Source organism: Thalassophryne amazonica, chromosome 17, assembly GCF_902500255.1.
Source record: "Thalassophryne amazonica chromosome 17, fThaAma1.1, whole genome shotgun sequence".
In the NCBI taxonomy this organism is placed as follows: domain Eukaryota; kingdom Metazoa; phylum Chordata; class Actinopteri; order Batrachoidiformes; family Batrachoididae; genus Thalassophryne; species Thalassophryne amazonica.
Window position 1 is genome coordinate 15,125,014 of NC_047119.1, and position 14,110 is coordinate 15,139,123.

General features: G+C 40.2%; 1 protein-coding gene across 2 annotated transcripts in view; it reads left to right on the forward strand.

The window, feature by feature from the left end:
* The window catches only part of LOC117529417 (netrin-G2), a 177,640-nt gene extending 163,530 nt beyond the window's left edge, over nt 1–14,110 (forward strand). The window contains exons 6-8 of one of the 2 annotated variants that reach the window (XM_034192193.1): nt 1,208–1,375; nt 10,347–10,481; nt 12,996–14,110. In XM_034192193.1, the coding sequence (XP_034048084.1) occupies nt 1,208–1,375; nt 10,347–10,481; nt 12,996–13,117 (425 nt within the window). In that variant the 3' untranslated portion in view covers nt 13,118–14,110. The other variant, XM_034192192.1, reaches the window with a different exon arrangement.

The following is a 14,110-nucleotide window of genomic DNA, read 5'->3' on the forward strand; positions in this document are numbered from 1 at the left end:
GAAAAACCCTATTTTGGCAGCCATCTTGGATAACTGGCTTGAGGCCAGTTTTTATTTTTGGGAACATCCTGATTGTGTTTTGGGGTCATCTAAGGAACCTAAAAAAGTTGGTTTGGTTTAGTCCTGGGGGGGTGCAAAGGTAGTGGTCGTAGCTCCCCTAGTAAATCTGGCCTTCCTGTTTTTGAATGTTGCCAGTGGGTTACACATTGTCCCAATGCTCTGTTTTTACATAGAGGCATCTCTTGAGTGTAGAATTCCTCCTCCAGAGAGGTCTTCACTTGGTTAGAAGTTGTGAACACATTTGTCTTCTCTAGAATTCTGTCATTTTCCACTTTCGTTGTCTTCAGCGGTCTTCTAGGACTGTTGGTGTTACTTACATCACCAGTGCATTCCTTCTTGTAAAGAACGTACCAAATTGTTTTATGGTAACTCATTAACTGACTGGTCTTTTTCATTTTATCAGCTTTATTATGGTCTTCTCTTGCATCAACACCTCTTTGAACATCATCTTAAGAGCTCCACTGAAGAGCTTCCAAATGCAAATTCAACACCTGGATTCAACTCCAGAACTTTTATCCGTTTACTTTCTCTGTGAAATAATGGAAGAAGCCACACTTTGCCATTAAACGGACTGTCACTCAACTGCCCAACTACTTTCGAGTCTTTGAACATGGAGGGACTATGTATAAAAATGACTGCAACTTTTGTTCAACCCCTTGAATTAAAGCTGCAAGTCTACACTGCGAGAACATCTTGATTGATAAATTTCAGCTCCATTCTGGTGGTGTAGTGGCAAAAAATTACTTACAAAAAATACTTCTTCTTCTGCTAATTTCCTTGGCTATGATTGTGTATCTGATGATCTACCCATTCAGTAATGCAATTACATTCCTAGACAATTACAAAGCCTATACTCACATCCTTGTAGAAGCTAGTGTACTCTCACACAGCACATTGGAATTCCCATCAGTAATCATTGCAGCACAGTGAAGCAGACTCAGCAAAGCCAGTGCAGTAATAGACAGGGAGCGGTCGGTCTTTATTGTCTTTAACAACGAGTCGCAAAACACAGACTCATTCATCTGTTTGCCAGCGTCTGCGAGTGTAACGCTCCCAGACAAACCTTAATGAGCTCCGAATGTCCTCCACAACACAACGAAGTGACTTAAAAACACTTTTCTATCCTTTTTAATCTGTGTCCTCTTAGACTGTGAGTGCTACGGCCACTCCAACCGCTGCAGCTACATCGACTACCTGAACATCGTCACGTGCGTCAGCTGCAAGCACAACACCAGGGGCCAGAACTGCCAACACTGCAGACTGGGATACTTCCGCAACGCCTCTGCTGAACTGGATGATGAGAGCGTCTGCATTGGTCAGTCCGCAGGGAGTCAGTGATAGCGCACAGATGGGGGTAGTGCATGTGATGAGTGCAGGTGGAAAAGAGGCCGATATTGCTTTTAAAACTTAACTGCTAAATAATTCTGCTGTTAAAGCAAACTTTACAGAGCCTATTACAAATCCAGCGCAATCACTGGCAATATTTAATATATATAACCCCAAATCAGAAAAAGGTAGAATATGAAAAATATAACAAAGGTGCAGTGATTCTTACATTTACTTTGACTTCTGTTTCACTGCAGACAGTATGAACCCAAGATATCATCACCAGTTAATTTGTTAAAATACATCCATTCCTGTATTTAAGGTCTGCAATACATTCCAGAAAAGGTTGGGATGGGTCACATTTGTCTTGAGACAAGTCAGGTGGATACATAGACATTTCCAAGCGTTCACTCACAGAAATATTTACCCTAATTTTTAAGATTTATGTAATTTTATTACATGACAAATTCCCATTTACTTTTTTAGATCATTTTAATACAAACCTACCACATAAACCTTACATGATGCATATTCATTAATCCTATTTATTTGAAATGCATAATCCTCAGTTTTATGTATTTAGTATTAATATAATTACTCTAAATCAATAATAATGACAGTATTTATTTAAAATACATAAAGTATATTGTCTGAATTGCATAATAATTATGTTACCTATACAAGATAAATGACATAGGTAACAATTATTATGCAATTCAGACAATATACTTTATGTATTTTAAATAAATACTGTCATTATTATTCATTTAGAGTAATTATATTTATTAATACTAAATACATAAAGCTAAGGATTATGCACTTCAAATAAATATGATTTATTACAGTAATGAATATGCATCATGTAAGGTTTATTTGGTAGGTTTGTATTAAAATTATCTAAAAAAGTAAATGGGAATTAGTCATGTAATAAAATTACATAAACCTTAAAAGTTATGGTAAATATTTCTGTGAGTGTTGATTATGTCTGACTTCATTTACATCAATCATTAAGAAATACGTAGTAGAGTGACCATGCTGGAAGGACATTAGTGAGGGAAGCCACCAAGACACCTAGACAGCTATGAAAGAATGATAGACTTCTGGAAACTGGGAATGGTGCAAAATTTGCCTTTTGCATTCCCGTTGGAAGGTTCGAGTTGGAGAAGGATTGTAAAACAGGACAACAAATCTAGGCTCACATTTCCCATGTGCTTTTTGCCAAACAGCAGCTGAAATTTTGCATTCTCTTTTAAGAAAATCCTCCTTTATAGCACTTCATCCTGACGCTGGATAACTGGTGTTGCGACAGTTAAAAGGGTTTTTTCTTTGTTTGTTTGCTTAATAACTGAAATGTTAAATTTTTATTGAGCTATGATGCACAGGGTTAGCTAACCACAGTTCATTGAAGTATGAAAAAAGACATCAGGTTGGTTTCTGGGACTCAAATCACCAAATGGGAAATTTTAGTCCTTTTGAAAATTTGGCAATTTCAGACTATTGCATAGGGAAATCAAACCACCAAACTGCTCAAAGAACACCTGTTTGGAACATTCCACAGGTGAACAGGGTTAGTTGAAAACAGGTGAGTGTCATAATTGGGTATAAAAGGAGTATCCCCAAAAGGCTCAGCTGTTCACAAGCAAAGATGGGGTGAGGATCACCACTTTATGAACAACTGTGTGAAAAAAAAATAGTCAAACAGTTTAAGAACAATGTTTCTGAATGTTCAGTTCCAATGAATTTAAGGATTCCATCATCTACAGTCCATAAGATTCAGAGAATCTGGAGAACTTTCTACTCGCCCCCTCTTTGAGCATTCATCAACTTTCCAAGTGTTTTGTTGCCCCGTCCAAGCTTTTTTTTTTAATGTGTTGCAGGCATCCATTTAAAAATGAGCAAATATTTGCACAAAAACAATAAAGTTTATCAGTTTGAACATTAAATATCTTGTCTTTGTGGTGTATTCAATTGAATATAGGTTGAAGAGGATTTTCAAATCATTGTATTCTGATTTTAGTTACATTTTACACAATGTCCCAACTTCATTGGAATTGGGGTTGTACCTACGCTGCTGAACAAATAAATATTTGTTCACGTTATAGCAGGGACAAAGGAGTTAGTGGGTGTGGGGTTGGGGTGAGGGCCTGGTATCACGATGATGAGTCCATATCGTGAGGTCAGTCAGCCATCGGTGCAGCTCAACATTAAAGCGCACTCAAATCACTAGAGTCGACAGCGGGTGCATTTTATTACACCTTCTTATTAAGGGCGTGTCCTAATGGGGGTCATTCTGCTTGCATAGCTACAGAGGTAAAATCTGGTATTGCTTTGGCTCCATCTGTAGCTGGACTGCAGGGGGGTTGAAGGGTAAGCTTGTCGTGGTCGGGGAACACAGAAGGCCAGGCGTTGGAGTCAGCACAATATAAGGCCCCATTAGCATGATACCATCTGGCACGCCGAGAACCGCAAAAAAAAAAAAAAAAAAAAAAAAAAAAAACAGTTTCCACCCATGTCTCTAGAGCTACAAACCGTACGCTTACATACAGAAAGGCATAGCTTTTCCACACACGTTACAACTGTGTGCACTCATTGCACACAACAGATATCCAGAAGTAAAGCCGACCAATGCCTCTGATCTGCTCCAGCTGCCACTCATCTGGATATCATTTGTAACAATAATCATCTGCAGAAATTTCAGTGATTTGCATAAAAAAAGATTCCCTAGTGGTGTTCTCATCTTGTGTTAAAGAACGGGAAGAGTAACACCACAGACACACACAGTATCTCTCCGAGGATGACACACTATATTTTGTTGTTCAGCACAGAAAACCAGGCGATAGAAATCGAATATTACCAGAATTAAATGACACTTTTTATTAATTTTATACTAAACTGCCTTAAACACTTGCAGTGTAGATTTTCAGCTTTAATTCAAGGGGTTTAACAAAAATATGACTGTTATGTAGAAATTATGGCCATTTGAACAGTTTCATTTACAGAGTCCATAAGTAATTGGACAAAATGGAAGTTATTTTTGAAGGAATTCATCACGTTTTCAGCCAAGAACAAAGAAAGACGTTTTTATAAAAACTATTCATAGGTGTTACAATGGGTGGGCCTTATTCTCACAGCTCTTCATCTTATTGGCTCCCGTAGACAGAAAGGAAGGCCCCCTCCCCGTGTCACGCACATAAGTGATCAGCTCACCGTCAATGCCTGGCTTAGTGCTCTGCACGCACAACCTTAACCAATTAGAATAGGATTGCAAGCACTCAGACAGATAACCAGATGAGAAATGAATAATGCACAAATTACAACCCCAAGTCCAGTGAAGTTGGGATGTTGTGTAAAATGTAAATTATAAACAGAATACAATGATTTGAAAATCCTCTTCAACCTATATTCAGTTGAATACACCACAAAGACAAGATATTTCATGTTCAAACTGATAAACTTTGTTTTTGTGCAAATGGATGCCTGCAACACATTTCAAAATAGCTGGGACAGTGGTATGTTTATCACTGTGTTACATCACCTTTCCTTCTAACAACACTCAATAAGAGTTTGGGAACTGAGGACACTAATTGTTGAAGCTTTGTATTTGGAATTCTTTCCCATTCTTGCTTGATGTACAACTTCAGTTCACCAGCCCAGCAGAGCCTTGCGCTCCTCAGACCAACACCTGCTGGTGGTTCCAAGGTCGAGGTACAGACAGTGGGGCCATTGTGCCTTTGCCGTCGCAGGTTCTAAACTCTGGAACTCTCTTCCTCTGGAGTTATGCTCCATCTCATCCCTGCCCCTGTTCGAAGCCAGGTTGAAAACCTATTTGTTTCAATTGGTCTTTGACACAGAGCTGTGACTCCCTGTGAATTAACAACTGTAATATATTTTAGATGTATATGTTCTATTTTATGGTTGTTTTTAACTGTGTACAGCACTTTGATCAACTATGATTGTTGTAAAGTGCTATAGAAATAAAACTTGATTGATTGATTGATTGATTGATTCAGTTGTTCAACAGTCCGGGGTCTCCGTTTTCATATTTTGTGCTTCATAATGCGCCACACATTTTTAATGGTAGCAGTTCTGGACTGCAGGCAGGCCAGTCTAGTACCCGGACTCTTTTACTATGAAGCCATGCTGTTGTAACACGTGCAGAATGTGGCTTGGCATTGTCTTTGTTGTGAAGATGTAGGAACATGGACCCACAACGGGGGCGTTAAATGAACGGGCAATGGATAAGCCAAACACTAACAATTTAATGTTGTGAAGTGCACAACGGAATACAGACAAATACAGTTTTGGTACTACAAACAATTATATGTTGAGTGACGTGTGGGCAGGCTTGAGGATAGGAGACGTCCGTCCAGAACCGAGCCAGATCCCACACGGCCCTCACCGCCAACGGATCTGAAGAACACCGGAGCCGCCAAGTCCTGGATCTCCAGGTGGCCACCGTCTCCAGCTGTCAGACCTGGTACTGCTGGCAGAGAATAGAAACAGTATAGATGTGTGTGAGTTCGCACACTCAGTAATCCCACAGTCTGTGTTCTTTTGAGAGGGAGCACCTCCACCTCCAATCACACACTCGTGCAGCTCCTGTCTAACCACTTATCTGGTTGGGGTGTGAAGCGAAGCCGTCGCTGATCACACCAAACACCAATCCTACAGATAAGGCACCACTACAGGAAAACGACTGCAAAAAGGTATCAGACTATAAGTCAGAGTTACGTTTAGCAGAGAAATTACCTCTTCTGGTAGCTGATTTCTCGGCGGGGAGGTGGAGTTGCAGTCCGGCCTTTATGGTGGTGGTGATGTGATGTGGATGAGTGACAGCTGGTGCTGATGACGAGTGACAGCTGTCACTCCCGGTTGCTATGACGCCCTCTCGTGCTTGAAGCCCGCACTTCAAGCAGGGCACCATGTGGTGGTGGTAGGCCAGCAGTACCTCCTCTTCACCGGCCCACACAACAGTCTTGCTGAAATAAGCAGGGACGTCCCTGAATAAGACATTGCTTGGATGGCAGCGTGTTGCTCCAAAACCTGGATGAACCTTTCAGCATTGATGGTGCCATCACAGATGTGTAAGCTGCCCATGTCACGGGCACTAACACACCCCCATACCATCACAAATGCTGGCTGTTGAACTTTGCGCTGGTAACAATCTGGATGGTGTTTTTCCTCTTTTGTACGGAGGACACGACATCCATGATTTCCAAAAACAATTTGAAATGTGTAATCAGACCACAGCACACTTTTCCACTTTGCATCTGTCCATTTCAAATGAGCTCGGGCGCAGAGAAGGCGGCAGCTTTTCTGGATGTTGTTGATGTATGGCTTTTGCTTTGCATGGTAGAGTTTTAACTTGCACTTGTAGATGTAGCGACAAACTGTGTTAACTAACAATGGTTTTTTGAAGTGTTCCTGAGCCCACGCGATAAGATTCTTTACACAATGATGTTGGTTTTTAATGCAGTGCCACCTGAGAGATCGAAGGCCACATGAATTCAGTGTTGGTTTTCGCCCTTGCCGCTTACGTGTAGAAAGTTCTCCAGATTCTCTGAATTTTCTGATTATATTATGGACTGTAGATGATGGAATCCCTAAATTCCTTGCAATTGAATGTTGAGAAACATTGTTCTTAAACTGTTGTACTATTTTTTCACGCAGTTGTTCACAAACTGGTGATCCACACCCCATCTTTGCTTGTGAACTGCTGAGCCTTTTGAGGATCATGAAACTCACCTGTTTCCAATTAGGTGTTCTTTGAGCATTCATCAACTTTCCCAGTCTTTTGTTGCCCCGTCCCAACTTTTTTGAAACATGTTGCAGGCATCCATTTCCAAAATGAGCAAATAATTGCACAGAAACAATAAAGTATATCAGTTTCAACATTAAATATCTTGTCTTTGTGGTGTATTCAATTGAATAAAGGTTGAAGAGGATTTGCAAATCATTGTATTCTGTTTTTATTTACATTTTACACAACGTCCCAACTTAATTGGAATTGGGGTTGTACTTTAAAACGTGTCAGCCACACAGTGCCCAAATGAAGGATGGTAGCGAGTCTTTATTTGTATGTGAAACAGCTGAGATATGTCTGGACTGTACCAGGCAGTCGTGAGCTGAGTGCGGGCTGAAACAAGGCGGGCAGTCTGGCAGGATGTCCTGTGGGGAGATACTATGCAATGTCCCAAATTCATTGGAATTGGGGTTGTATAACCACTTAAGTAAAGCAAATACTTGATACCAAAAGCAAAGTAGCAAATTAAGAAATTAATACACAGATTTATTACATGGTTGCGACACTGCGTGTGCTGATGGGCTGATTTCTGGTCCGATGTTTTCCGATATCTGACCGGTTACCATGACAATCGGTCCGAAATGCGTATCTCATTAGTTACAAACCAGAAAGCTAAAAACAATTTGAAAAACCAAGTAGGACATGAGCATACTCCATAAATATCTAAACAGCATCAGAAAAACACACAGATTGAAAGCCTACCAGCTAACGACTGGACCATCTGTTAGCAAGTTCTTCATGGAGGTGAAGCAAACAGGTCTGACTACGAGCCAAAAACCATCAGCAGCTTTCATATCGGGGCGCCACCGTAAGGTCATATATTATATATATATATATATATATATATATATATATATATATATAGCCATATAATAAATTATTAACCTCGTTCGCTCAGTCTATACGGGATTATCAGATCTGTAACGCTCAGTCCGTACTTACACCTCAGTCTGATATTTTTCCAGACAGACCTCGCACTCAGTTAATAATCTTAATATCTAACAACTGAAACAATGCCAATTAAGTGTCTTATCCAAGGACACAGACAGATAGTATGAACAGGATTTAAACTCAGGTCTACATTCAATTTTAGCAGACCACCTCCTTAATCCACTGAGCTACCTGGTCTGCAGTGTAGTTTGATGCAAATTGTAGTGAACATTTTACACTTTAACCACTGACTCCACAGGCCTTGACCACAATAACTGACTGTTGACAAATTTGTCCTTGCCTGGGTAATTCTAGAACCAACTACATGTGTGTGCTGTATTTGGTGGACATCAGAGTGAAACCTAAATTTTAACCTTGACCACAAAGATTGGCCTTTGGGAAATTTGTCCTTCCTTGCCTGAGAACTTCCAAAACTTAAGTCCAGATGTATACCAAGTTTGTTGTAAATCGAAGGGAAGATTTTTAATTTTAATCTTTTAACACAATAAATGACCGTTGGTAAAATTTTGGATTAACTATGGAATTCCAGAACCCATCTACATATGGGTGCATCGGTGTGTGTGTGTGTGTGTGGATTTTGACCTTTGACTTCAGTGACCTTGATCTTTATCAAAACAAACCCTTGAAAGGCAATTCTGAAGGCCGATTGGTGCTATGATGCTGCACTTCCCAAAAAAGATGCTAATTATAACAGGACTGTCATGTTTTGAGTCCAAACGTATAATCACATCCCCTGTTAGTCTGACATTAAAAGTAAGCTGGCATCCATGCATCATAATGTCACAAAGTTAGTGGGCAAAGTGGTCAAGGTGGTTAGAACTACAGCCGTAGACTGTTTTAATATAATATCAAAATAACATAACCTTTACCACAGAAAGCTTTCAGTCTGTACCTCTGCAGAATATTGGGATATCAGCCTGCATTTATAGAACTGTGCATTTGAAGCTCTTTAATATCAAACACAAACCAGTGGCTGAATACAAATGTAAAGACTCAGCCAACAGAATGTACTATAATTCTAGATCACATCCCAAAGGAGAGAACAACGCAAGAGTTCATAACTCCACCAAGCCAGGCACAAGGGGTTTAAGTAATGCTGCTAAATAACAACATACACACAGGAAGGAGAATGATTAATTCCAGCACAGACCTTGTTCACACTTAAATGAAAAAACAGTATATATTATCAGTATATTAATGGTAAACTACACACTTCCTTCTGTAGGATGTAACTTGTAATTTACATTAACTCCATTTCATTCCTCCTCTTGCAAAAGAAAAATATTCACAAATTATTTTCAGAATAATTGTGTTTTTGTGCTCCAACACTTTTGTTTAATTATATGACTGTTAGCTAATTTTACAGTGCATTTACAAAACCTTCATGCTTTTTATTGTAATGCACTTTCAAAGATGTGGAGGGTAAAACAACATATTGCAAATTCTCAAAAATCACTTGAAAACTTCTGAACTCCCCTCAAAGTTCTGAACATGCACAAAACCTTCTGACAAACTTTGCTGACATCAGCTGAGAAGGAACTCATTTTGCTGTATGAAAAAAGGACTTTAGCTTCTTCACTGTGACTGAGGGGTCTATAAAGCTAGCCACATTGCCACAGAACACTTCCCATTTCTTGCACACGTCTTTCACAATAAGAGCACAGGACAAACGGGCAATGTCATCACAAATAGGACATGGAAGAGGATGAAAACATTGTGAAAACTCTGTTTTTTGTTTTTTACAATATGGTGGGGGTCACAAAATGAATTTATTTTAGGTGGGCTTTTAATAAACTTTAAAAAATAATTGAATTATGAATGAGCGTTTAACAAACTTTCTTCAAAAAAGGGGGGTGGGCGGTTGTTCGGTCCTGGGCCCTCTGACACGTACAGTATGTGAATAAGAAGCAATGATCATGATAATGTTTTTTTTTTTTTTTTCTTTACTGTCTGTGTGCAATACACATTTATGTGACCGGGAACAGGGATAGGATGTCAGAATATAATTTGTAGTAACGTAAAACAGCAATAATGCAGTAAATTATAAACTTTAATATCTGTTTTTGAAAAACCTGGTGACATGTGTTACCTCACTGAAAATCTGCAAAATATTAACCTTTTTTCTAGTTTTCTTTGCAGGTCAGGCACAACTGTTTCACTCAGTTTCCTGATAATAAATATTGGTAAAATCTCACTCTGTGTTCAGAGTGCAACTGCAACCAAATGGGATCTGTGCATGACCGGTGTAACGGCACAGGATTCTGTCAGTGTAAAGACGGTGCCACAGGGCCAAAGTGTGATGACTGTCTGCCCGGATTCTACTGGAAGCAAGGCTGTCACCGTGAGTATAAGGACTTTTTGTTGCATTCAAGTGTAAAATACACACACACACGCATATATATATATATATATATATATATATATATATATATATATATATATATATATACACGCAACACTTTTGGTTTTGCTCCCATTTTGTATGAGATGAACTCAAAGATCTAAATCTTTTTCCACATACACAATATCACCATTTCTCTCAAATATTGTTCACAAACCAGTCTAAATCTGTGATAGTGAGCACTTCTCCTTTGCTGAGATAATCCATCCCACCTCACAGGTGTGCCATATCAAGATGCTGATTAGACACCATGATTAGTGCACAGGTGTGCCTTAGACTGCCCACAATAAAAGGCCACTCTGAAAGGTGCAGTTTTGTTTTATTTGGGGGGGGATACCAGTCAGTATCTGGTGTGACCACCATTTGCCTCATGCAGTGCAACACATCTCATTCGCATCATCCGTGAAGAGAACACCTCTCCAACGTGCCAAACGCCAGCGAATGTGAGCATTTGCCCACTCAAGTCGGTTACGACGATGAACTGGAGTCAGGTCGAGACCCCGATGAGGACGACGAGCATGCAGATGAGCTTCCCTGAGACGGTTTCTGACAGTTTGTGCAGAAATTCTTTGGTTATGCAAACCGATTGTTCCAGCAGCTGTCCAAGTGGCTGGTCTCAGACGATCTTGGAGGTGAACATGCTGGATGTGGAGGTCCTGGGCTGGTGTGGTTACACGTGGTCTGCGGTTGTGAGGCTGGTTGGATGTACTGCCAAATTCTCTGAAACACCTTTGGAGACGGCTTATGGTAGAGACATGAACATTCAATACACTAGCAACAGCTCTGGTTGACATTCCTGCTGTCAGCATGGCATTGTGCTGTGTGATAAAACTACACCTTTCAGAGTGGCCTTTTATTGTGGGCAGTCTAAGGCACACCTGTGCACTAATCATGGTGTCTAATCAGCATCTTGGTATGGCACACCTGTGAGGTGGGATGGATTATACTGGCTCCAGTTAGGCTAAATATTGTACTCAGCATACCCCAGCTTGATAATTGTGGTGCCAGCAATTGGTGATGGTGTAAATTATAGCCTATATCAACAGGCGAGAAGTGGATTTTGTGCTACTTACATTATAAATATTGGTCTGACACATCAAATTTATCGATGTTTGTGGAATATGCTTACATGGAAAGAGAAATAATGTGAAAAATAGTCAGGTAGCTCCAGTTAAGCTAAACAGTAGCATTGCTTAGTTTGTTAAATGCAAATAAGTTAAACATTCAAATAAATATAACCTAAATATAACTCCTACTATATAGATACGTAGTAGGAGTGTGAATCTCTCCGTTATGAAACGATACATGCGTACCTCGATATATGGGACACATTTTTATCATGCCATGATTTGTTTAGATGAAATTCGGCTTGATGCAATCCAACGCTGCTACAATTTTGAAAGTTTTAAGACGCAGTAGTAGTAGTGAAACAAGATGAACTCAACCAATTCACAACATTAAAACTGAGCCATCATTCGATTTATAGTGTGTTTATATCAATTCAGTGGTATTCCTTTAAAATCGGTTTTAGATCCGTGCTGCTTAATCGTTAAACAGCTAATTCATATTGTTACGTCACATGGCCTTACATGGAACATTATTAAATGGTATTTCTTCTGGTTCTAACCAGTTTAGAAAACCATTATTTGAAAGGTGGAACCCAAAACCGGAAACTTTAAAATGCCGATTCTGCTCAGGTGTTTTGTTTTGTTTTTTTTTTCTGCTTTGAAGCCCTGATGATGCGTCCAGTGAATTTTCTGCTGGATCAGAAGCAATTATTTTAACTTGACCATGAGAAAATGCAGGCTCAAGAAAAGTAGACAAAGGACAGCCCCCCCCCCACCCCCCAAAAAAGTCATACCTGTTGATGTCCCTCAGGCAAAGAGTGGAGAATTTATCTCTCCTCTTCCTGATGCTTTCTTTTCTCCTTTGTTCTTTCTGCCCTGAATTCTTTCCCTGCCACTGTATCTCCTCTCCTCATCATTCTGTTTCTAACGTTTTTATTCTTATCTTCCCCCGCCCGTCTCTTTGCTATACGTCTTTCTCCTCTGTACTCTTTACTCCCCCACTATCCTTTTACCAACCTGTCACCCCGTCACTTTACTCTGCCCTCTTTATTCCCGACTCCTCTTTTCCCTCCTTACGTCTGCAATTCCGTCACTTTCTTCCTGCCTTCGCCTCTGCTCACAGCCAATGTCTGCGACGAGGAGATGCTCATGTGCCAGAACGGAGGAACGTGCTACCAGAATCAGAAGTGCATCTGTCCTTCTGAGTTTAAGGGGGTGCTGTGCCAACACTCCCGCTGCGAGGTGGGCAAGGACTGCAACGCTGCCGCTTCGCCGCCCCTGCCCACGGCCGCCCTGCTGCTCTGCACTCTCCTAGCACACCTGCTGGCTACGTTAACTCCCCACTGAGCCACGTGCACACATACACTCACACGTGCAAAATCCTCAGCCAACGGGTGTGCATATATTTGTGTACACATGAGGCGATGGAGGGGGGAGGGGGGGTCCACGCAGAGCGGCTTCGGCCATCCCAGTCATGGACCCGATGAACACAATGCAGCACTCACATAAGCGCACACATTCGCACAATAACTAGCCTTCCCCAGTCCTGTTCCAAGTGCACACACACACACACACACACGAGCTCCTCACAGGACTGTTACACTATGGAGTGTGTGCTCAGGTGTGCAAAGCACAAATGCAGAAAAGGAAAACAATCTCAGAGACAAGATGCCGATAAAAGAGGCGTGGGGCAAAAATAAAACATACCAACCACTGTCCCTTTATTCCTGAGCTGGAGCAAAGTGCATCAAACAAAAAATTACAAACACTTAACTCACCTGTTTCACTTCCAAGGGAATGGCTGTTATAACCACAAAGGAACTTTACTTTTTTTTTTTCTTTTTTACTTTGATGGAGTTAATAATCTCAGCTTTATTAGAAGGCTTTTTTCCTGGCAGCCAACACGTGCCGCACTCGGCGCGAAGATGCGATCGCCTGTTGGCCGAGTCGGAGGCGAGCCGCGCGCTTGATCCTGCTGCTGAGGCCTACATCATATATTAACCAGGTTTCATTTCTTCACAAAAGACGAGACTTGATTTTTTTGCATTCTTGTTCTATTTCTGCTGCATTTTTATGTTTATTTTTATTATTATATTATTATTATAACTTCAGTCTTATATAATGTGCCCACTAACAGTCGCTGAGATTATATATATATATATATATATAAACATAATATCCAGAGGAATTATGAATTATTCCAAAAAAAAAGAAAGAAAATTTAGTCACTGTAATGGTTGTTATAGGAATGAGTGATTGTTGCCTCACTTAGCGAGATTTAATCACACAGTATTCAGGAAGCAGAATTTAACTTATCAGAAGTCTAAAAGAGAGAAGAGATATCAATCACGTATCAATATTTAATGACATTATTTGAATATTTTTTGTAGAAATTATTTTTGTTTGGAGTTACAATAAATTGCAAAAAAAAAATTACAGCTGTTCAAGTTCAGCCTTTTATTACATCGGGTGTATACTGTGCAGTACATGATGACTAATCTG